This window comes from Rousettus aegyptiacus, unplaced genomic scaffold (assembly GCF_014176215.1).
Source record: "Rousettus aegyptiacus isolate mRouAeg1 unplaced genomic scaffold, mRouAeg1.p scaffold_m13_p_6, whole genome shotgun sequence".
NCBI classification, from domain to species: domain Eukaryota; kingdom Metazoa; phylum Chordata; class Mammalia; order Chiroptera; family Pteropodidae; genus Rousettus; species Rousettus aegyptiacus.
Window position 1 is genome coordinate 39082686 of NW_023416309.1, and position 22169 is coordinate 39104854.

The 22169-nt window shown below is 40.3% G+C and overlaps 1 protein-coding gene across 4 annotated transcripts in view; it reads right to left on the reverse strand.

Moving 5' to 3' along the window:
- LOC107499760 (dynamin binding protein) overlaps window positions 1–22169 on the reverse strand; it is a 91302-nt gene that overhangs the window by 20398 nt on the left and 48735 nt on the right. Inside the window, exon 1 of one of the 4 annotated variants that reach the window (XM_016124244.2) lies at window positions 16273–18215. The exons of the other annotated variants lie outside the window; for them this stretch is intronic. Coding sequence (XP_015979730.2) covers window positions 16273–17317 — 1045 coding nt within the window. The 5' untranslated portion in view covers window positions 17318–18215. Of the gene's footprint in view, window positions 1–16272; window positions 18216–22169 lie in introns of those variants that run through there. 4 annotated transcript variants of the gene reach the window in all.

Sequence of the window (22169 nt, forward strand, 5' to 3'; positions counted from 1 at the left end):
TTAAGCCTCACAAGCAGTATTGTTACCTCAAGATGCCCTAGAAGATACAAATGTACTATAAACATAAAGTTCTTCAGTGACATTTTCAATTAAAAGAATCGCTATAGGAGCAAACTGTATGATCTAAAAATGAAAACAAATATCTTCTCATTGGCTTTTTTGTTTATCTGACTGTTACTCAGATACATATGAAAGTTATTTATATAGTTGGCATGGTATCTGTTCATTTAAAATGAATACTAAATACTAAAATAAACAACTGAAAAAACTTCCACAGTGAAGCGATCTTTGCTATTTATTTCAAATTTCTTAAGATCCACTTAAAACAACTACAGATTTGGTAAGTAATATACCAGTAAGTCTTAGTATGATTACAAGAATATTTTTTTCCAGATCTAAGATGCAAAATACAAGTGTTCAAACTACTTATGGAAAAGTAGGCTTAGTCTCCAAAAACCTTCTTTACTTCTCCTTCTTTAAAAATTTGGAAATTCTAACGTTTAAAAAGTACAATCCAGATTCTGGTTTCTAAAAACCATTCTTCACTAAAAGGAATCAGAGATCTATGGACAAATCCCTAATTCTAGGGCTGGGGCAGGGAAGATATAGATGAGCCTGAAACATATTACAGCAGAAAGTAAGACGTGCTCAGCAGTGTGAGCGGGGCGTGTCCAAAAGGCATGGAGTCAGCTTGGAGCGGGCTCCCACTGGCCAGATCTGGTCCGATCTGAGTACCAAAATAAATAAGCATAGTAATGGATTATAATCCGTCGAGTAAAATAAGAATCCATGAGCTCATATTGATAATATGTAAGCACATAAATAAATGGAAGTGAAGAGAAAACTCTTTCTTATGGTAGAATAAATATAGAAGAAACGATGGAATTAGAAAATCATCATCTTGCAACCATCAGAATAAAATTTGGTTCAGGCACAAATCATTAATGAATGATTCTGTGTTGGTGGTGGGGTGTGATGATAATCAGGATAATTGCATAGTTTTGAATTGGTTATTACAAATTACTTATTACTTAAAATGAAAAACAGTGACCATAATGTGGAGAAATAAGTAATACCATAACTAAGTAATCGAAATTCAAATCACCAACAAGGGACAAACAGACATGATGTGTTTCCACATGTCATATCTAGAAACAACACGACATCCCTGATGTAGTATCCCAGTCCAAATATACGTAACCTGAAAGGAACCTTGAGGAAACATCAGACAAACCTAAATTTGAGGATTTGTACCCTTCAAAATGTCAGGTCACAAAACATAAAGAAAGCCTGAGAGACAATTCCCAACCAAGACAATTGAGATGGCAAATAAATGCAACGTATGATTCTCAAATAGATCCTTATCTGGGGAAAAAATTGCTACAAAGGACCTTACTAGACAACTAATGAAACTGTAATATAGACTGTAGATTAGATAAGTGATTAAATCAATTTAAAATGCCCCGAAACAGCAAATCTATGAGGTCATGTATGAGAATATCCATGTTCATACAAAATACACACACTGAAGCTTACCATGGGATATGATACATGCCACATACTCTCAAACAGTTCAGGAAAAAGGCTGTGTGTATACACACATGAGGAGAGAGAATGAAAACATGGCAAAATGCTATCGAGTACTGGTGAATAAGAATACCCTTTGAATAAAGGATATATAAGAGCTCCTTTCCACTACTTTAATTTTCTGTAAATTTGATATTATTCAAAATAAAGTTTAAAAAGACATAATGGAAAAATATCTTCCTTTGACATATGTTTGGTAGAATAACAAAATTTCAAACATAAAACTTATTTTATCAGAGTGCTAAATTACAATTCTAAATTAACCGTAGTGTATATAAAATTTATTTTCAATAGCTTTGTTTTAAATTTTCTTTGTGATTTCAAAGCAGTAGAATCTCAGTCCCAAATATGGTTTCATAAGTGGAAAGTTAAGAAGAGAAAAACATTATTTATCTTTTTTGTTAATTTTATTTTTCTGAGGTATGACATAAAACATTATTAGTTTCAGGTATACAACATAATGATTCGATATTTGTAAAAAAAAACTCATTTTTAATACAGGACCAAAAAAGCCCTGGAAAGGAAGAACATTTATTGAATTCCTACCATGTGCCATGCACTTTGCATATTGTATCCCTGAACTCATCTAATATTTACGCCAAAACTTTAAAGTAGTGTTATTATTCTCACTTAACATGTAGGAAAACATAGGCTTTGAGAGGCTGACCAACTTGTCCCAGGTTATGCAAGGAGTAAATGGCAGTTCTGGAATTTAAATCTAAATATATTTAAATCCAAATCCTATGCACTTAATCCTGCACCATTTTGCCTCCCTGGCCTGGAATCTCAACTAGAAAAGGTCAGGGGCTTATTTGCTTCAAATCTTAAAATTCCTTGGAAACTATTCTCTACCAGAAATCAAAGTTCTATTAATTACAGTAGTTGAAAGCATAAACAAACAGCAGCAAGTAGTTATCAATCTGAAGCCAGCAACTTACACTGAGACTCAATCAGATCTTTATTTCTATTAAATGAGAGAGAAAGATGTGTTAACAACTCTTAAACTACCAGCATCCTTCCCTTCCCCCCTCCCCACTGGTAGATTTATAAATTCTTGAACTGCCATTAAAAAACATTACCCAAAACACATAAATTGCAGTTCCCTTGGGCACCACCTCTGAGATTCTGACTCAGCAAATCTGGGTGGGGCCTGAGTATCTGCAATTTTTAACAAAATTCTAGGTGTTTCTGAAGATAAGATGTAGGTGACCTTCGGGCTCCACATACATATTAAACTAAGACTTAAAGATTAAGTCAAACTAGAAATACCTGGCTTGAAATAACTCCAAATTTAAGATTATTTTTTCCATTATTCCAAATACAGTCTAAGAAAAAAGCGTAATCTACAATTTTAGCATCTGGGACAACCAAGTGAGAAGGCAGCCTCTACCCTCAGCCAGCTGCAGTGGAGACAAGAGGCTTTGGATCTTGCACTTCCCCACTCTTTAGCTGGGGAGACCTCCGGGAAAGTCCATTTCCACCTCTGGGCCTCAGTTCCCTCATCTGTAAAATAAGGAAAGTAATATCTGCTTTGCTGAGTGGTTGAGGGAATTAAACCAGGTAATAACACAAGTCAGTCCTTTTACCACCATGGGCCAGAAAATGCAGTCTGCACCAGGTTAAGGTAAAATGCACCAAGAAGAAAATGCTCTGTTCAGATCCCATACAATCCTACTTTTCTGTAAGAAAATCTGGAGACGAGGAAGCTGTGGCCCAGAACCAGCCTATCGATAAAACATGTGGCCCAGTCCCACCTCCTTACTGGTGGCTAGGTGTTCAGGAGCTGGGCCAGGCTGCACAAATTTACTTGCTGTGATAAAACAATTAGTACTGGCTTGGGATTTTCCTTCTTTTGTTCCACTTCCCATCCTCCCCATCCCCCCAGTCTCGACCCTCCTGACCCCCCACTACCCCTCCACCCCTGCCTTTTCAAGATACCCCCACCCTCTCAGGTTAGCCTTTTATCTCCGGGCTCATTCTCCAGCGTGCTAAGGAAGGGATTCGGTCAATCCGCAGCTTCCCACAGCTCTACCTACCACACTTTAAAGTACAATTAAAGAGAAAAGCCACTCACATCTCCCCCGCCTCTGAAAGTTGGCTCTGTCTTTGGTGAGGAAAATCTCTGAATTCTGGTTTGGTTCCAAACTGCACTTGAGTGAGAAGGAGGCTGACTCCGCCTCTGTGTGGGCTCCAGCAACCCAACCCGGAGGCACCTGCAGTGCCCAGTCTGGCGAGCGAGCGTGTGTGGGTCAGCGTGCAAGCCCGCAGAGTAGATTCTTCCCAGAGCTCAGGAATGCTCAGAGAGCCCCTAAAATTCCCCCAGTCTTTCCCATATTTACATATGAATCGTCCCAAGTCCCTCGGACTATCAGAACAGGGCCAGTTCTAAAGGATGGAGCTGGACTCCTCTGCTTTCCGGACTGACATGCAGAAGAGGGCCCTTGCTTTGCTCAGGCTTACCCTTTCCTGTCTTAGCTCTTCTTTCCTCATCCAAAACAATCACAATTACACTTCAGAAGCTTTCAATCCAAGAGTACTATCTCTTACTTCTCCTACCCCTGCTAAGCATTGTTTTTTTTGGACGCTCTTTTTTAGGGAAGAATTCTTAACGCCAATCCATCTCTTAAGGCAAGAGGCAAAGCTGGAAAGCAAACAGCTGTTGTCTACTTTTCAGCACCAGGGCCTCTCTCTCCTCAGTCCCTATGCCAGTACGTTGCCCTCACTTTGCCCAGGGCTTTGCCAAGAGAACCGACCCTACACTTTAGGTACCTTACCCTAAAGCCATCAGAATGCAAATCTCAGCTGGCTGGTCCCAGGGTAGCAAGAACAGCAGAGACTCCCAGGGACTGGGAGCCCGGCTCCCAGCTCACAAACACTTAGATTTTAAAAGAAATTGAAGAAAAGAAAGTTGCGTGTGTGTGTGTGTGTGTGTGTGTGCGCGCGCGCGTGCGCGAAAGAGAAAGAGAAAATCTGCAAAAAAAAAAAAAATAACCCTACATATTTCCATATATACATATAATATATAAGTGCACAGAAGGTCTGGAAGGAGTACACACCAAATTCGTCAGTTTGCCCCGAAGGGAACTGGGATTTGTGGTTGAAGGGTCAATGAGGTCTTGAGCTGAATCAGGACTTTTTAATCTCACAAGAATCTATTAATGTGTTGCCAGTAATTGAAAACAAACTGTCATGCTAAGATACATCTCTACTGGTGAAATTTTAAACAACCTGAGAGAGGACAACGTATGGTGAAGCGCTCTTCTGACTGCTTCTAAAATTGCACCATTAATTTGCGAGGCTTTACTCAGTGGTAAACCCCTATGTTTTTGCTTCCCTCCATCCTTTTAGTTTTAAATTTTAACAAATATTTATATGGCACTTTCCATGTGTGTCAAGCACAGTTCTAAGCACTTTACAAACATCAGCTTACTTAATCTTCATAGCTACCCTAGTTGTCCCCATTCTACTGATGAGGAATGAAGAGAAATTCAGTAACTGGACCAGTAAGTGGAAAACTGGGATTTGAGCCCTTACTATGCTCTTGACCAACAGCTATTCTACCTCTAGGCAAATCGTAAAAGTTGTGACCTGGAATTCTACCTGCGGGTTTTGGCGGCCACCTGGTAACTAATGATAAAACAGTGCGATACAAAAGCACGACTTAACCTCTGTAGAGCCACAGTTCACCTACCATTAAGACTGTGAATAATTATGTATTTAAGCATGTATGCATATGTTCATATGATTATAGCTATAAAATCCTACTCAGTATAATGTAAAAACCCCTTGGAGTTGAATCTGTGTAAGTGCCATACAAAGTAAATATTTAATAGTATTTCAGATCATTTATGACAGAAGTAATGTGAAATGAAGTGAAAAGCCTATTTTATCATGTCCTTTGATGGATCTTTCTGACTTATGCACTGATCATCTTCTCGAGAAAGCGGAGAGCCCCCTTCATGGAACCTCAGCTCCTTCCTGGTAACCCTGAGAAACTTGGCACCTAAAGAAATAGAGCAGGAAGGAAAAACCCTTAATACTTTCTCTACTTCTTAAAAAATAAAAGGTAAGCCTTTTAACCCAGGAGTCAATTTTTAGGAATTTATTCTATGTAGATAATTAGACAAGTGCACAAATATATACATGTAGGGATATTCTTCAATACATGAGAAAATTTGGAAGTCACCTAAACAGAAACAGCCAAAATTTCTCCCAAAAGGGGACTGGTTAAAGAAATTATAGCATATCTATGTAATAGATTACTACTATAGCCATTGAGGTATAGATTTGTATCTATTAATATGGAACATTATGAAAAAAGCAGATTACAAAATAGCTTATGAAAGAATTGCCATTTTGTTAAAAAAGAAAAATATTTTCAATGCATATATTTGAAAATGAAAAAGTCTTGGAGGTGGCAGAAATTCTGATGTTTTTTCTTTTTCCACTTACTGTATTTTCTAGTTCTCTATAGTGAACACGTAATACTGATGTGACAGAATAACAAGATAAAAAAAGAACATCTGCTATAAATGAAAATATTCTAATACAGTCAGCTCTCAATTACCCTGTTAATCCATTTCGAATTCTTTCTTCACTTTTTAATAATCTGAGGTTTCTTTCCTGACTTAATCTCTTTAAATTGCTGAAGAAAATGAGTAATAAAATGCTGTCGAAATGACACTTTGCTTGTCATATAAGAAAAGCAAAACACAGCTGCCCGTCTAGCAATCTGTCTAGAAAACCCTGAGAGGAAGCTATCTGTAAATGAGCTCGTCTTCTCCCCAGGCCCCACTGGAGGAATCACAGATCCTGGTTTTCCTTGTTACCACCGCAACACTCCAGCCAGCCCACCCAGCCCCCACCGCTTCTTTCCTTCAGCACCTACTGTATATCTGTTTGGAGAAAGTTTGCTCAAGGTAAAACTTAGAGCGCAGTGGTCACAGGCTCACAGACGCCTTTTCTTGGGTCACCAAACTTCAGGTCCCAAATCGCAAGAGCAACAGAAGAATCTTTCCCTGTGGCTTTAGCTCAGTAACTAACTGCCCTGCCTCTTTTGGCAAATAGCCTGGAGTAGGATCCCAGCTGGGAGGGTTTCTACCTCGGGAAACCTAACTTGAAGCTCCCCGCCCTTCTTTTCCCAGGCATTACCCAAAAGAGGAAACAAGAGTCAAGTGCCCAAAGCACGGAGTCTGCAACTTCTTATGCAGCCAGGACAGTGAGTTTAATACTAGGATCATTTTTGAACACTTAGCAAATATACATAAATCCTAGAAAGGTGGGCTGTTGGTGTGCTTCAGACTGTGAGGTTATCATTAGCTTTAGAAAGCAGAAGTGAAGTTAGTAAGAGAGTAAAGATAGTTTTTATAAATAATTAACTAGAAATAAATTACTACTATTAAAAATATTTGATCATAATCAGCCAAGAAAACTACACAAAAAGCTTTGTCTTCTAGACACACACACACACACACACACACACACACACACACACACACACACACCTGATGTTATATTTAACAAATCTCTTCAGGGAGAAGGTATTGTTGCTCTCATTTTACAAAAGAGGAACCAGGCACAAAGCAATGAAATGACTTGCCTGAGATCACATGGCTACTAAAGCTGCGTATTCAAAACGGCATTCCCAATCAGTGCTTTCCATTAAATGTCAAGGCCTGTTCTGGGTTACATGACTCCTCCATATGAGTGTGGCCATTTCCAGTATTATACTTTGATATTTAATAATAATACTGCAGTGATGTTTCAAACTCGGCTCACTTCCATGACCCTCTGGCTATTTTTTTCATCCTACTCTATAAAGCCAGACTTTCTTCGGCTTCTATTAGGTGGTTTACTTTTATTACTTCCACTTGCTCTCATAACATTTTATGTATCTTTTATAACTGTGCACCAAAAAAAAAAAAAAAATCAGTTCGATTTGCATTACAATCCTGTTCAAAGTTTTAATTGCAAAAATATATGAACACTGAAGGGAGAGCGACCCAGCAGAGTACCAGGAGGTGGGGCAGAGGCACAGAACATGGAAATGCCTCCCAAGCTTTCTTCAGCCTCAGGCAAGTCATTTTCACATCCGGTGTCCTAGAACAGCAAATCAGCTGGCGTTGAACTAGATGGTCTTTAAAGTTATGTCCAGTTGACTTAATAACTAGTTGAACAGGCAAGAAAAATAAATTCATGAAACAAAATAATAATATAAAATAGAGTGATCTTAAGCATTAGGTGTTTTGGATATACTTATTTAGAAGGGTAAACCCAATCTCTCAAAATATGGATTATTTCCAAATGTGATCCAATATTTTGATGGTAAAATATAATTAAATCTAGGATATGGGTTTCTAGCTGAAACACAGAATAAAAAACCCAGGACGAGAGAACATAAATTGTGTTTTCCCTGGACCTCCAATCATACATAATGTATAAATTTAAGTGTCTCTAGCATTTCCACAATTGCTCTACTCCCCTTTATCTCCTCAGGCTTCCACTTTTTGATGTGGAACTGCTTTTAGATCTTCAAAGGGCAGCAGGGGTAGGGAATAAAGCACTCAGACTACAAGTCAAAACACAGGAGTTCTAGAGGTGCCGCCCCTCCTACCCATGTGATCTTGGACATGCTACAAACCTCTCTGGGCCTGTGCTTCCTGTGTGTGTGTATACCAAAGTGGTTGGGCCTTTTTGGTCACTTCCAGGCCCTGAAATCTTACGTGCTATGCTACTCTGTTACATCACTTACTCTCACCACACTAGCCTCTAACTAGTTCCATAAGGAGTGTCACTAGCATGAGAGGTCTCTTTGGACTCCCCTGGCAGTTAGTCACTTCCACTCAGTGAGCCCAGAGGATGGGGCACTTGCTGCTATTATGGAAGTCAGCACAACGTCCTTCAAGTATTTGTCTCCTTATTCTCCCTTGAACATGGCAAGCCCAGCTTGACTCTGTGCCTTTCTGCTCACCTACTGTCGTCCTTGAAGCCCACGAGATGGACGCCCTGGATTACCCTTCTCTCTAAACTTCTGTTCTCAAGTAACAATGCAAAATGATACTATTTATCTTTTGATGCGAGTAGTCTGTGCCACAAAATAGAATATTTCATTTGATTACAGATGTTCGTTCAGCACCTATTAAATGCCAAGTACTTAAATCACCACCGTCATGGAGTTCAGACTGTCCTGGACTTCTCTGCACACCTCATGCATGCCTCATCGATAGTACTTAGCAGTGACTGGCACTTACATGGCAGCAATTATTATTCCTTAGAGCACCCTGAGCACTGCTCTGCTATGGTTGTGAGGAAAAACACTACCCAAAGATTTTTAAAAATCATTAAATATCCTAACTTTTGTTTGCCTTAGCTACTCAGCTACCACACCTAGTTAGAATTTAGAACCTGCAGCACTGGGGTAAATCAGGTTTCAAGCTTCCTCTGAGGAGAGTGGGGGGTGGAGAGCAGAGGAAACGGAATTCCTTACCTCCAAATCACAGAGGAGGGAACTAGAGGAATTCTACAATTTTTTTTTTGGTCTAAGTACTGCTATGAGATCGGCAGTAAGTGGAAGCATCTCCGCATTTAAATAGGTGAAGAGACGAACATTTCTTCACATTTTAACATCTCTGGAAGCAAGACGTGTTTTCCAATTAATAGCATGTTAACTGAAGTATTCTAGTTTAACTGGAAGTCTTCTTTCTTCCTAATGGTACATAAAATTATTCCGTGTCTTATGGTAGACGATGTTTTAGATTCAGTGAAATGCAATATATTTCATCTGTCTGTCTCCTCTTGATTTATGATTAGAAGGGTTTCTCGATAGCATTGGAATGAGACCTGCTGTGGAGTCACGTATACAAATGAGAACATTCCTATCAGAAATGACAGCATCAGCACTATCACACCCTTGTGACTTGACGGCCCGCCTGATGGTTGTGCACGGTGTGAGCACCTTCTGGTTTCTCAAGAAATAAAGATCAAACTGGGTGGTGTGTCACGTTTCTGAGCTCCCACCCTGACATTCCACTGAAGACTAAGCTGGCTCTGGTCCTGCAAGTGAGCTGCATTGATTCAACCCCTCCTCCCAACGAACCTGTGAACATCCTCAGGTCCACATGAAAGCAGAAGGTTGCCTCTTCCTATCCTAACTCAATTTCTTGCCTTTCCTTTCCTGCTTTTATAAAGAACTGGGATTTCCACCTACCCAGACCAATATTCCTTTATTATTGATGAAACATTATATAAAAATAATTTAAGTATTGGCTTGTGGAGAAAACAGACCACCTAGCTTCTTAAGACTATAACTCATGATCCCAATAGGCAATCTTTGAGTTAGGTGGGAGCCTGCCAGATTGGCTCATTCTAATCTCAGAAGAGGCATGTCTTATTTTCTCTAACGCTTCAATTATCTCCCAATTCTTAAAGAAATATGACCCTACATATATTTCCTTTTGCCTCCACATATTCACTTTTTCTCTCTCTCTCCTCTGCCTCCTATCTACCCATCTATCTTCAAACAAGCACTGATTTACTTTAAAAAGTAAGCACATGAAAACTCTGTTCAACTCTGTGACCCCCCTCAACTACAGTCACATCTCTGATTCTTTTCGTGAAAGGTCTTGAAAGGGTGGTCTTTGTGTCCTCCCATCATGACCTCACCCCTCGAACTAAATCCTCTGTGATTAATTCTGCCTGATCAGTATTCCAGCAAAATTGTCTTTTTCAGTCAACCAATAACCTCCTCAACAAATCCACGGGTGTCAGCCTTATCTCCCTGCGGCACTGAAAAGTACAGGCCATTCTCTCTTTAAATATTCTGGCTTTCTCCTGACACCCTCAAATGATCCTGCCCTATCCTTCTTTCTGGCTTTCTTCCTCCTCCTCCTGCCCCCAAGCGGTGGCCAAGTCCTAGGCTCAGTTCTTGGACCCCTGCTCTCTTCCCCAGTCCCTCCTTTCTTCAGAGACATCATTATCAGTTTCAGTGATTACATCGAGAAGATGACTCACAGGTGCAGGTCCACCTCTCACTTATTGCTCAGGCTCCCGCCTCGTTTCTAAGATTTCAATACCTTAGTTCTTCACCCCACTGTATTCTTCTTTGTCACCACAACTATGGTACCTTTGTTCATATAGTTTCCCCAACCAAGAGTGTTCTCCCTGTTTCTCTCTGCCTATTGCAACCCCAATACTCCTTTAAGCTTTAGCTCAAGTTCAAATATCTTCCTGAAGTCTTTTCTAATAATTCAAGTAAAAACTGAGCTTTCCTCCTATGACTGTCCATAGCATTTACTGTCTACGCTATATACTTGTGTACTTTATTTAATAATTCATATTTTTAAATTTTATCTCTTTAGTTGATATGTAGACTCCTGTGTGTGTGTGTGTGTGTGTGTGTGTGAAAGAGAGAGAGAGAGAGAGAGAGAGAGAGAGAGAGAGAGAGAGAGAGAGAGATAGGTAGGTAGGTAGGTACCCCCAATGCTTGGTACAGTGCTAAGTACAAATACTAGTTCATAAATAGCCACTGAACTGAATTCAGAGGGGATGTGGAATCTATGTGCTGGTCTATGATGATGACGGATGATGATGATGATGATGACAATGACATGATGTCAGGCCATGTTTATTTAGCATTTACCATGTGCCAGACTCTATTACACTATTCTAAGGACTTATATATCTATAAACTCACTTAATCCTTATAATACTATCACATAGGTACATTATCTGGTTTTACTGGTGAGGAAACTGCCATATAGAGAGATTAAACAATTTAAACAGGGTTACACAGGTAGTAGGGCCAAGGTGGGGAGAGAGATCTATTAGTTCCCTTTATAGCACTTATAAAATTATTTGTTTAAATGCTGATTTCTGTTCAAAACTATGAGTTCCTAAAGGCATGCACAAGTCTTGCTCTTCTCCAGTATCTCAATGGAGACACAAGTGGCATTTGGGGCAGGACAATTCTTCATTGTGTACGATGGTCCTAAGACATTTAGTGTCCTTGGTCCTTGCCTTCTAAACACAAGTAGTTCCCTGCACCCTGCCACTGTGACGACCAAAAGACCTTCACTCACTTCCAAATGCTGAGGCTGGTCCGGGCTAGCCAAGCCTCAGAATGCCTGCCCACTCCAAGGCCCACCACAAACCATATTCGTACCAGCAGCAGTCCCTAAGCTGTGATTTAAACTAGATGACCCACATCCCAAACTTTGTCACTGCCATTGGACCGTGGATGTGTACGTAATCAATGAACAGTCAATTCATATCACAAGGCCTAACTAAAAAATTCAAGCTGAGTCAATTATACTCACTCTCCTGGAAATTTAAATTGAAACCATCAGGCAGATCAGATAAGAAGAGAAGCAGAAACTATGAGAATTCCCCCAAGGTAATACTGGAACATCTATGGTCATGCATAATCTCAAGTGAAATTGGAATAGAAACTATGAGTCGATGGAAAATGTTGGTCTGCAGTAAGAGGGTACCAAAGTAGAAGTTCCGGGAAAAGCAAAAACATCAAGAGAAAGATGGCCCATGAAAGAGAGATACAGACTAAGTGAACAGCTAGTCTGTCTACAGGATGCCTGGTTTCAGTCCACGTGTCTTAGAACAATAGCCTTATCCCTCCTCAGGATCTTAAGGTAATCTTTGTCTAACTAGAACATAACAGCGTTTGGTACTCAAAAAGTTTCTGATAAAAATACATAATAACTCATGTTTATGATAACAGAATGATATCGGATAAGAGCTGCAAAAAGTGCTTTGAAACTGTGAAGTAAATTAAGTTGTTATCATTCACTACCACTAACAATAATAATGAAATTCCACGGTTGTTTTTGGCCATTTCTCACTGCACACTTAATGCCTATGAGGATGCCCCTGCTCTCTAGGGTGGCAGAGACTTCATGGCATCTGCCATACCCATGGCTTGTAATCAGCATATGAAATTAACCAGGGTAAAAAGCTAATGTCTTGGATTGACTGGCAGATATTTTATTCCAGTAGTTTAAATACACAATGCAACTATAGAGATATCATATTCACATACCTGTAATGAAAAGAAACCTTGACTATCAGATTCCTAAAAATGTGGAACTATCTATGTAACACTGGCAAAAAAAAAAAAAAATGCTTTCAAATCTATTCAGCTTTTTCTTATCTTGGGGAAAAAAACAAAACAGAAGATTTTCCTGGGTTTCACTGCTCCACTGCAATTACTGCTCAAACGTTTAAGGAATTGCTTTTACATTCTCAACACCACTTCCCTCCTAAATTCCTTGTAATATGCTTTGTGCCTCTGCTGCAGCTACCTCACACACACACACACACACACCCCGCCCCCTACTAAAAGCAAAGGTCCTTCCTCAGCCAGGGTCCTCTCTGTCTCTGCTGCCTGTAACGCAGTTGCTACCCCTCCATCTGAAGACCTTCTTCTGGCTCCCCCAACACAAGACTTACCAGCATTTCTAAGTTCATTTATGTGGAATAAAACCATAGCTGTGCTTCTAGCTTCAGCTGTGGGATGCAGGAAAAGCTCTGGTCTGGGCATCAAGAGACTCAGATTCTTTTTCTGATCTAAGGATTGGGACACACATTTCAATTTCTCTGAGCTCTGTGTCTCCATCGAGAAAACAAGTGGGCTGAATTTAAGTGTTTTTCAAACATTTTACTGTGACCTACACTTTACACTGTGACTTGGTATATGGATATACATAATACAGGTATGTGTGTATACGTACACACTCTCACACACAAAAGTATAACATGTTTAGTTTTACTACGTGAGATAGATTTGAAATTTTTCTATTCACTTCTTTTTTATTTTTCAAAAATGCTAGCTGTAACCTGCTAAATAGACATCAAGATCCAATCGTGGGTGGTTACCCATTATTTATAAAACACTGGACTTGTGGATATATAAGTTCCCTCTAGTAATATTATAAAAGGACTCTGTGAGGTAGCTATACAACCCTGAACCGTTACCCTTAACTCTCAACGGAATTCCAGTTTCATATTTCTTTCTGTAAGAGTTCTTCATTTAGATATCCTAATCCACTCAAACTAACCCAGTTAACCTGGAATTTGAAGCAGTAGGTCCCCTTCTGACCGTAACTGTTTAGGTTATTAGCAAGTGTAGAACCTTAGTGCCAACTTTTGGTCTAGTAATAGGAACGTAAGTGCTAGCTTACATAGTACTAACCTCTATTAGCAACTCTGGACAATAACTATATAAAGGCACTGGAAAACCACTAAAGGCAGGCAGAAACTGGAGGAGACTGGGGCTGGGAATTCAGAGTTTGCAATTTAAGTCCCTCCAACTTAGAAGGCTCAATAAACACTTCCAATTTTCCACTGTGACCTCAAAAGAGCTGCCCCTAGGAGTAAGGATCAGGGTCCAGGGTTAGGGGTCACACACCCTAGGTTCAGGGCAAAACACTACAAACCTGTCCTAACAAGTTCTAAGATGGTGGCCTCGACAGGAGAATGAACTGATAAAACAGGTGAGGGAAAGGGCAAATCTTGGTAGAACAGACTTGGTTTTAGCCTGGAGGCAGGCTGGGGGCAGCCATGAAATAGCTCTTTGTTTCTCGGATGGAGTAGGGGCAGGGTGGGGAAGAAAGAGAGAGGAGAAAGGGATGGGTGCTGTCCACTTGGATAATTACACCTGCAAATACAGGGTCTCAGGGCAGATGTCCAATGGGTGGTCAATGAGGACCTTGGGAGAAAGGGGACAACGCAGTGACAATCGGGTGCAGCAGCTTGTCAGTGGGAAGGAAGGTGGGTTATAAAAGACAAATCATAATTTATGAGTGCCTACTATGTTTCAGACATGTGATGAAGTGTTTTATTTATATTACCTCACTGTATGACAGGTATTATTTCTTCATTTTACAAATAAGGAATCCAAGGCTCAGAGACATTCAGTAATTCATCTAAAGTTACACTACTGGTAAGTGGTGGAACTGAGATTTGAACTCCAGACAGACAACTGACTCCAACACTCGTTTCCTCTCCGTAATTACACGTTGTGACTGTGTAATGTTCAGGAAGGGCAATGACAGTTAGCAAAGAATGTTAGAGAGCACAGGATTTCTGGTAAAAACGAGATTTGTTGTAGGTTAAAGAGGATACTAGAGGTATAAAAAGAGGTGTCGATTGAGTGAGACAGGAACACACTATCAAAAGCTAGGTTCTCAAATATATATATGGAGAGAGAGTCGTAAAAATGGAAATGATATAAGGGAGAACTGAGCTGGTTTCAAAGAGATCACAGGGCGTATTGCAACACCCGAGAGAGAAGGGTTTGACTCCTGCTAAGTCACACAGAATAAACACACTTTGATTACAGTTAGGAGGCTTAATACAATAAGGAACTAAAGATAGGAAACAAAGTTCAACTAAGGAATAGCCGTGGGGGAAGGGAATAGAAACAATACAAAAAAGAATTTAGAAGTCATCTAATCCCTATCATTTCAAAGCAAAAATGCACCTAGAAAAAAATGGCTAGCTGCTAAATACCTGGCCTCCCAACTAAAGCATGTTTGATTTCATTTTTATCTTCATAAATGCAGATAGAGACCCTGCTTTATCCACAATGGTGCCCTGGAAATTCAAGTTAAGTTAAGCCAGTGTTGGAAGACCAAGGGACAAACCACAGCAGTTCCAAGATTACATTAGGGACTTATCTTTTCAGTCTTTAATGCCCCAAGGCCCTCCCGCCCTCCTGCCCCCCCTTCCCCCCCACCCCCCCAGCCCCCATCTAACCAGTGAGCCTATTCTGCAGGAGACATAGAGGAAAAAATTTCCCCTTAGGATGAAGGGATGAATTGGATTTTCCAGATTGTTCTGCATTTTCTGACTCTAACCATTACCCTGTGGCCATAACCTGGACTCCCTCAAGTTGACCAGAACCAAGAAGTCTGCTTGGCATGAGCATAACATATATAATAAAAATAAAGGTTTAACAGGGAGTCCAGTAATTACAAAAACCAACAACAACAAAAATAAATTTAAAAATGAAAATAAACAGCTCATTTCAGAGAATTGAAAGGAAGAACAAAAACTGGCAAGGAAGAAATAACCTCTATACAATCAAAGACTCTTAATGTCCCCATTTGATAGACGACTTAGTTAAGATTCAGGGAGATGAAGTAATTTGAATATTTAACCTGCATAAAGCATCATGAAGAATAGAAATGTTATGAATTCAACAAGTTTTAGTGCTCATCATTCACTTAAGATTCCTGAACTCCAAGGAATAAACAATCTATAAAACAAGTTAAGACATCTTTTCCACTAATGTCTAAAGAAACGTAGGGACTGAGAGAAAGAACACGCCAGAAAATTTTCACTTGGTGCCCTGTTAATGAATTTGCCATCCCCATAAGACAAAAATCGTGAAGTTAAGAATGGAAAGATATTTGGGATGAGAGACGCCTGACAAAACCAAAACACGTAAAGTTCCCATGAGAACACTGATTTTGAAAGTTATGTTACATATTTAGAGCACTACATATATTCTTGCTCTGTAAAGTGCCTCCCAAAGGAATTAAATCTCGCTCAAGTCAATAAGAACCCTGGGAGCTGGGTTCCTTAAGTACACAAGGGTTCCTGGTGCCTGGTATAACCACCCCTTTTATCTATTTCCATGCTTTATACTTCTAAGGCTGATAGAGTTCATACCTTGTGTTCTCTTCCTGTTTTGCACAAATTCTGAGTGTCTCAGAGTACTGGGTGCTGTGCGGCGGAGACAGCTGTTCCTTTTCCAAGTATCTGGGCCACTTAATTTTCTCTCTTTCTCTAAGTGCCAAGTATTCTTCTCTAACGAGGGGCCCTGAGGAATGCCAGAATAATGTTCTCTTTGGTCTCCCCTAGTCCGCTGATTCCACAGCACATCCGGGGTGATCCCTCGGCTTCCAGGTGCCATCGTTCCTGGTTTGTCAATGCCACTATCTTCCAAATTCCTCATTCCATGGAGAGAATCTGTTCCTCTATGATTCTGAAGTTTATACTCACAATTTGCAAATAAAGCATCATAGACTTTATTTGCTCTGTCAAAATTATTCTGATCTACGGCATGAGTCCTTGCTTTGGAACAGATTCGATCATTTTGATAAATATTCCTGCCCTCTTCAGAGTATTTGAGAAATTCTTTACCTTCATTGACACCGTTAAAATCCACGGACTGACCATTAGTATAATTCCCAGGAACATGATATGAAGTGTTGAGGTCTCTATAATAAATATTAGTTTCTTTACAGTCCTCAATATTATAATTAAAATTCCTGTGGTTTATATGCCAGTTTTGAGGTTGACCAAAATTCCCCAAAGAATCATCCAAACCCCTGTAGCAAGTCCATTGTTTAATTTCTTTAGAGTCCTTGGGATTATAATTCAGATTCCTACAATCCACGTATCCACTCGTCTCCCCATATCCTCCAGCTTTCCAGGTTACATCTGGGCTTCCTGTAGGCCAATTATCCTTAGTCCCAGAACATGAGTTCCCATAACCTGTATTTTCTGAATTCCTATTACCATCACAGTCTTGAGTCCCACTTCTGTGGTACAAACGGTCCTTTCCACTTTCCTTCACTTCATCGTGGTCCATATCACTTGGTTCACTCTGCTCAAAATCCCAGTAACCACAATGCCTTTTTCTGAAGGGCCGATTCTGCCCTGTGGTCCGGGACCCGGAATCCAAGTCATCTCCGTAAAATCCATCCAGCATTGTAAGGTCCCTTTTCTGTAGACTCCTGCAATCTTCGTACTCCCAGCTGGAGCTTCAGTGCCCTTTCTTTTCCATTCCTCTTTTCTGATCTCGTAGGTTTCACACATGTTTCACAGTGTGCTCAAAGACACAAGGTTTACTTCTCTCTTCCATGGGCCTGGGCGGGGCTGAAATGTGGACAGGTACAGTTTCGCCTAAAGCTGTATCTGTCCTTAAAACGTCTCTCAAAGCATTTGAGTCACTTCTTGCTGCTCCGGTGAAAGCGTGGAGGGAGACCTGGGGAGTTATTTCAACCTCAGGATCCAATCAGTGAGCAGCTATATCTTTCCCCACAGAGGCCAGAAGATAATTAGTAACTAGTGTTCATGTGATTGGAGTTGGCAGTTCAGTGTTTCCCTCATGCTGGTCAAACTGGCTTGGCTGCTTCATGAGCTGAAGGTAGTTAGAAGCATTCTGCTGCGGCTCTAAAGTTTTTAGAGAAAAAGCAGTGGGGGAAACAGCCGCCTTTAAAAGCCTGAGGTAAGGTCACATTATCAGTCTCATCTGCCTCTTTAATCCTTTAGTAATCAACCAGGGGTATAAATAAATGCTTTCATGTGCAGCTCAAACTGGACTTCCATTCCCCCATCCCCCAGTTCAGCTTTCTAATCCTAGGACATCTGAAACTCTTTGGGACTCCCCCCCCCTTTAGTTAGAGGCAGAACCCTTCCTCCTTTGAGAGCCTGGCTTTTATGGGATTCAAGTTACCAGGTAGTGCACACTCAAACCACAAGCTGTTCAAGCTCTTCCCTATGGACATGTTGGATGTCTCACTGAAGGAAGAAAAAGTATTTCCTTTTATTCTGATCTGATGTATGGGTAATTTTACAGGGTAAAACTTTTCTCCAGAGGAATGTAGTTATATGTGCTCATGGTTTCTCTAAGGAAACTATGAGCACATATAACTACATTCCTCTGGAGAAAAGTTGATACTTGTCATGCCAGAGAAGCATCAAAATCATTTCTTAAACCTCTTTTCCATCTAATTCATAGAGCATATTTAAGAACTGGATGGAGAATGAGGCTAGAAATCAGAAAGGTGAGTATAAAAATATCTATTTGCATTCAACAAACACTAGATGCCTATTATGCATGAGGCACTGCAGAAGAGAAAAAGTTGACCACGTTAGTTCTTGCCTCTTACAGTGCAGGAGCAACATGTACTTTAGAGTAAGACCAAGTGTGATAAGTTATGGCAAAGGCAACAAAGCAAAGTCCTTGGTAGGCCAACTAGAAGGTTCCTGTAAGTAGTGGCATTTGACCAGTACCTTCAAGCACAAGCAGGATGTCCATAGTCTTTCTACATATGGAAAACTAGGACATGGGGAACAGTTTGAAGGATATAATATGTGGAAAAAGTAATATGAGATGAGGCTGCAGGAGGAGATTGGGACAGATCCCAAGGGATCTTTTTTTTTTTTTTTTTTTCATTCAGTGGATAATGAAATATCATTGAAGGCTTCTGAGTAGGGCAGTAACATGCTAAGAGACAGTCTTTAATAAACTCACTCTTTTAGCTCTCTGGTCATCTATCTGATGTCCAGGAATGATTCCTTGAACTTTTATCTAATCTCTATTCATAGAATAATAAAAAGAACCCTGAGGAGACCAGGGTTATATGCTTTGCCAATAATTAGATGTTTACTCTTGGGTAAACTAACTACATATTTTCGTTGGGCTTAAGCAACCCATCTATAAAATGAGGGAATTGGCTTCTGTGACATCCCTGAATTCCTTCTGTTTCAAGAACTCATTATGTTACTGTACACGCCTTTTGGATTCTTTACTAATAGTTACTAAGTGAGCCTCTAGATTGCCAAATCTTCTGATTTTCATTTCATTTTGTTTATTTGTTCTGTCCCCTCATACCTTCCAGACTAGCGGCAGTAGCAGCAACAACTTTCATGCTGTCAGCGTACATTATGTGCTGACATAAATTTTCTTGCATCTTCACTAGGCTGCAAGAAGGGTCTTGTATTATCCTTATTCTACCACAGAAAGAAATCTCTGAGGGTTTGAATAATCTGCCCAAGATCACCAAGGGTCGCAATTTGAACCCAGATCTGCTCGACTTCATGGCACTAGACTAGGAAGACTATCTAAAATGTAGTTAAAAAATTAATTTCCCTCAAATCAAGCAAACAAACTCTGTTATGGTCTAAGTCAGACGTGGACCATTACTGAGGCAGGTATGCCACACCCCCGCCATTCCCTCATTTTGCCTTACCACCGACCCACAACAAGCACCTGGACCAGCACAGTAACAGAAAGCCTGTCCAATACTGACTAACTCAATAATCTAGAACCTATTGCCTAAACCCAGTAAAGATTGTGATTTGGTTTACCAAACCAACAGGACGGCAACATCATTTGGGAGGACAGCTTTCACCATGAGTTATATAGAACAAGAGTATAATAAGAGAGCATATGAGATGAGGTTCTAGAAGTTCGATTTCTGCTAATAAACAGTTTGTAGCTACGTTTCACTTCTCTGGCTGTCAGTTTGCTTATGTGTGAGATGAAAAAGCTAATGGTTTCTCTGGCATTTTAAATCTAAAACTCTATGGTCTTTCTTAGTTATTTCTAAGTAAAGACTACATGTAAAGATGAATCTTTCTCTACCTGTTATGGAGAACAAAGTTCCCTTTAGCAACTTAATATCTTTGATAAAGCTAGCATGATAAAAGACACACCCAGAAATCAACCATGAGAAGAGATAAAAAAAAGAGAATAAATTACAGGTAAGAAGGACGCTAGTTATAAAATGATCCAGTAGAAGTTTGGGGAAGCTAAAAGAAATAATCTTTGGATAAGTGGAGAATGACTAGCTAGTTATAATATGGGGCTCCCCCTCTCAGCCCCTTCTCTTTTTCTAAATCCTGCTGCCTTTAGGGCATTAAAGATAGAGTTTACATAAAGATGTAAACTGCCTCAGCTTTATCCCCATTTTACTATAACCCAGAACTAATCAAAAGCTGTGAATGGGTTGCTGTTTTCATGTGATAAATCTGTGTGCAAAGAAATGTGGCTGGGGAGAAACTTCTGCTCCTCCCTTGACTACATGGAAGAACTTGAATTTGGGGCCGTACCCATAATGGGAGATTATTAGAGATAATCTCTTTTGACCTGTAGGTAGAGCAGGACAAACTTCTACTTACTAAACATCTGCTCTTCTTAATCATTCTTCAAGGACCCTTTGAAGCCCCCGAGGCACCTTATATCATCCCTAGCTCAGAATGTCATAGATATCCATGTTCCCTTTCTGTCTCTGACCCTCTCATGTATGCAGGGTTCCCATACATATGTATGTATTAAATTTGGTTACTTTCTCTAGCTAATCTGTCTCATGTCTATTTCATTATTAGACCAGCTGAAAGAACCTTGAGAGCAGAGGGAAGTTTCTCCTCCCCAACACGCCCATGTCCTTCCTCCAGTCTGATGATCGAGCCTCCTTACTAAGACTCTGCCCCATGACATTTTGTGATCCCTAGAGTTCCTGCTGTTTCCCAGAGCACTATGTAAATACTTCTCTTATCTTACCTCTGTTACTTCACAGTTATGTGCTGCTTAAGGACAGGGACACAGTCTGAGAAATGCGTCATTAGGTGATTTCAGCCTTGTGGTAACAGAGTGCACTTACACGCCTGGATGGAAAAGCCTACTGCTGTAATTACTGTAATTGTGTGCGCTATATTTTTGTATGACTGGCAGCGCATGTTTGTTTATACCGGCATCACCAGAAACACTCAGTAACTCATAGTGGCAGCCCAGGCAGTGGGCTATTCTTTTTTGTAATGCAAATGAGTGACTTAAGCTTTGATTGCTGAGGCATCCACTTCAAAGCAGCATCCTTCAAGGAAGGCTATCACCAATAAACACAGGGCCAGCCACATGACTAGATAAAGAGCCAGGCCGCCACCCCCACTGAGGCTGCTTTAGTTTAGGGATCTTGGTTGCTTTGATAAGTAACCATTTGGGCCACTTGTTTTTTTTTTTTCTCTTCTTGCACTTTAAATTCTCACTCCTAGGTTTTAAATTCACTAATAAAGAGTGAGCCCATAGAACCGTAAGGCCCCCACCCTCAACCTCAGGCCCATGCTCTTCTCCCCCGTGTACTACCCCCCCCCCCCACAACTTCTCTGTTACCCACTGGTGTGCTCTGTACCCTACAGGGCCTGCAAGTAATAACCCTTTTTTCTTCAAAGTTTCTAATGGTTATTGCTGAAGGGCATCTTGCAATCCTAAGAACCACAAAGGTTACTGCTGAAGGGCATCTTGCAATTCTAATAAAAACCACAAGGGTCTGTCCAGTCATGACACTGGTTTAGGAAGGGGTCATGTCTGTGGGAAGTTCACAAGGCCCAGGTTATAAACCCCGGGCATTTCTAAGCCAATAGCATTACTATCAATAGATCAGCACAAAACAGTAATGCTTGGTGCTACGGTGTTACCATGGCTACAATGGTCACTAGGTGATAGGAATTTTTCAGCTCCATTATAGTCTTATGGACCACCATCGGATATGTGGTCCATCATTGGCCGAAACGTTATGTGACACATGACTGCATTACCCTTGCTTATCTCCTTTTATTATACCAAAAGTTCCTTGAGGGCAAGGATAGTGTCTAACTCACCTTCCAGCCTCCAACACAGCTCTGTACATGGGGTACTTATATGTTCAATGAGTTGATGTTTATAGCATTTATTGGGCACATACTAGATACTAGGCAGAGGGCAGTTCAGCTTAGGAGTTCATCATCCTCTGGGTCATCCTTGACTCTTCTTTTTCATCGACATCTCATAGTTAACCCGC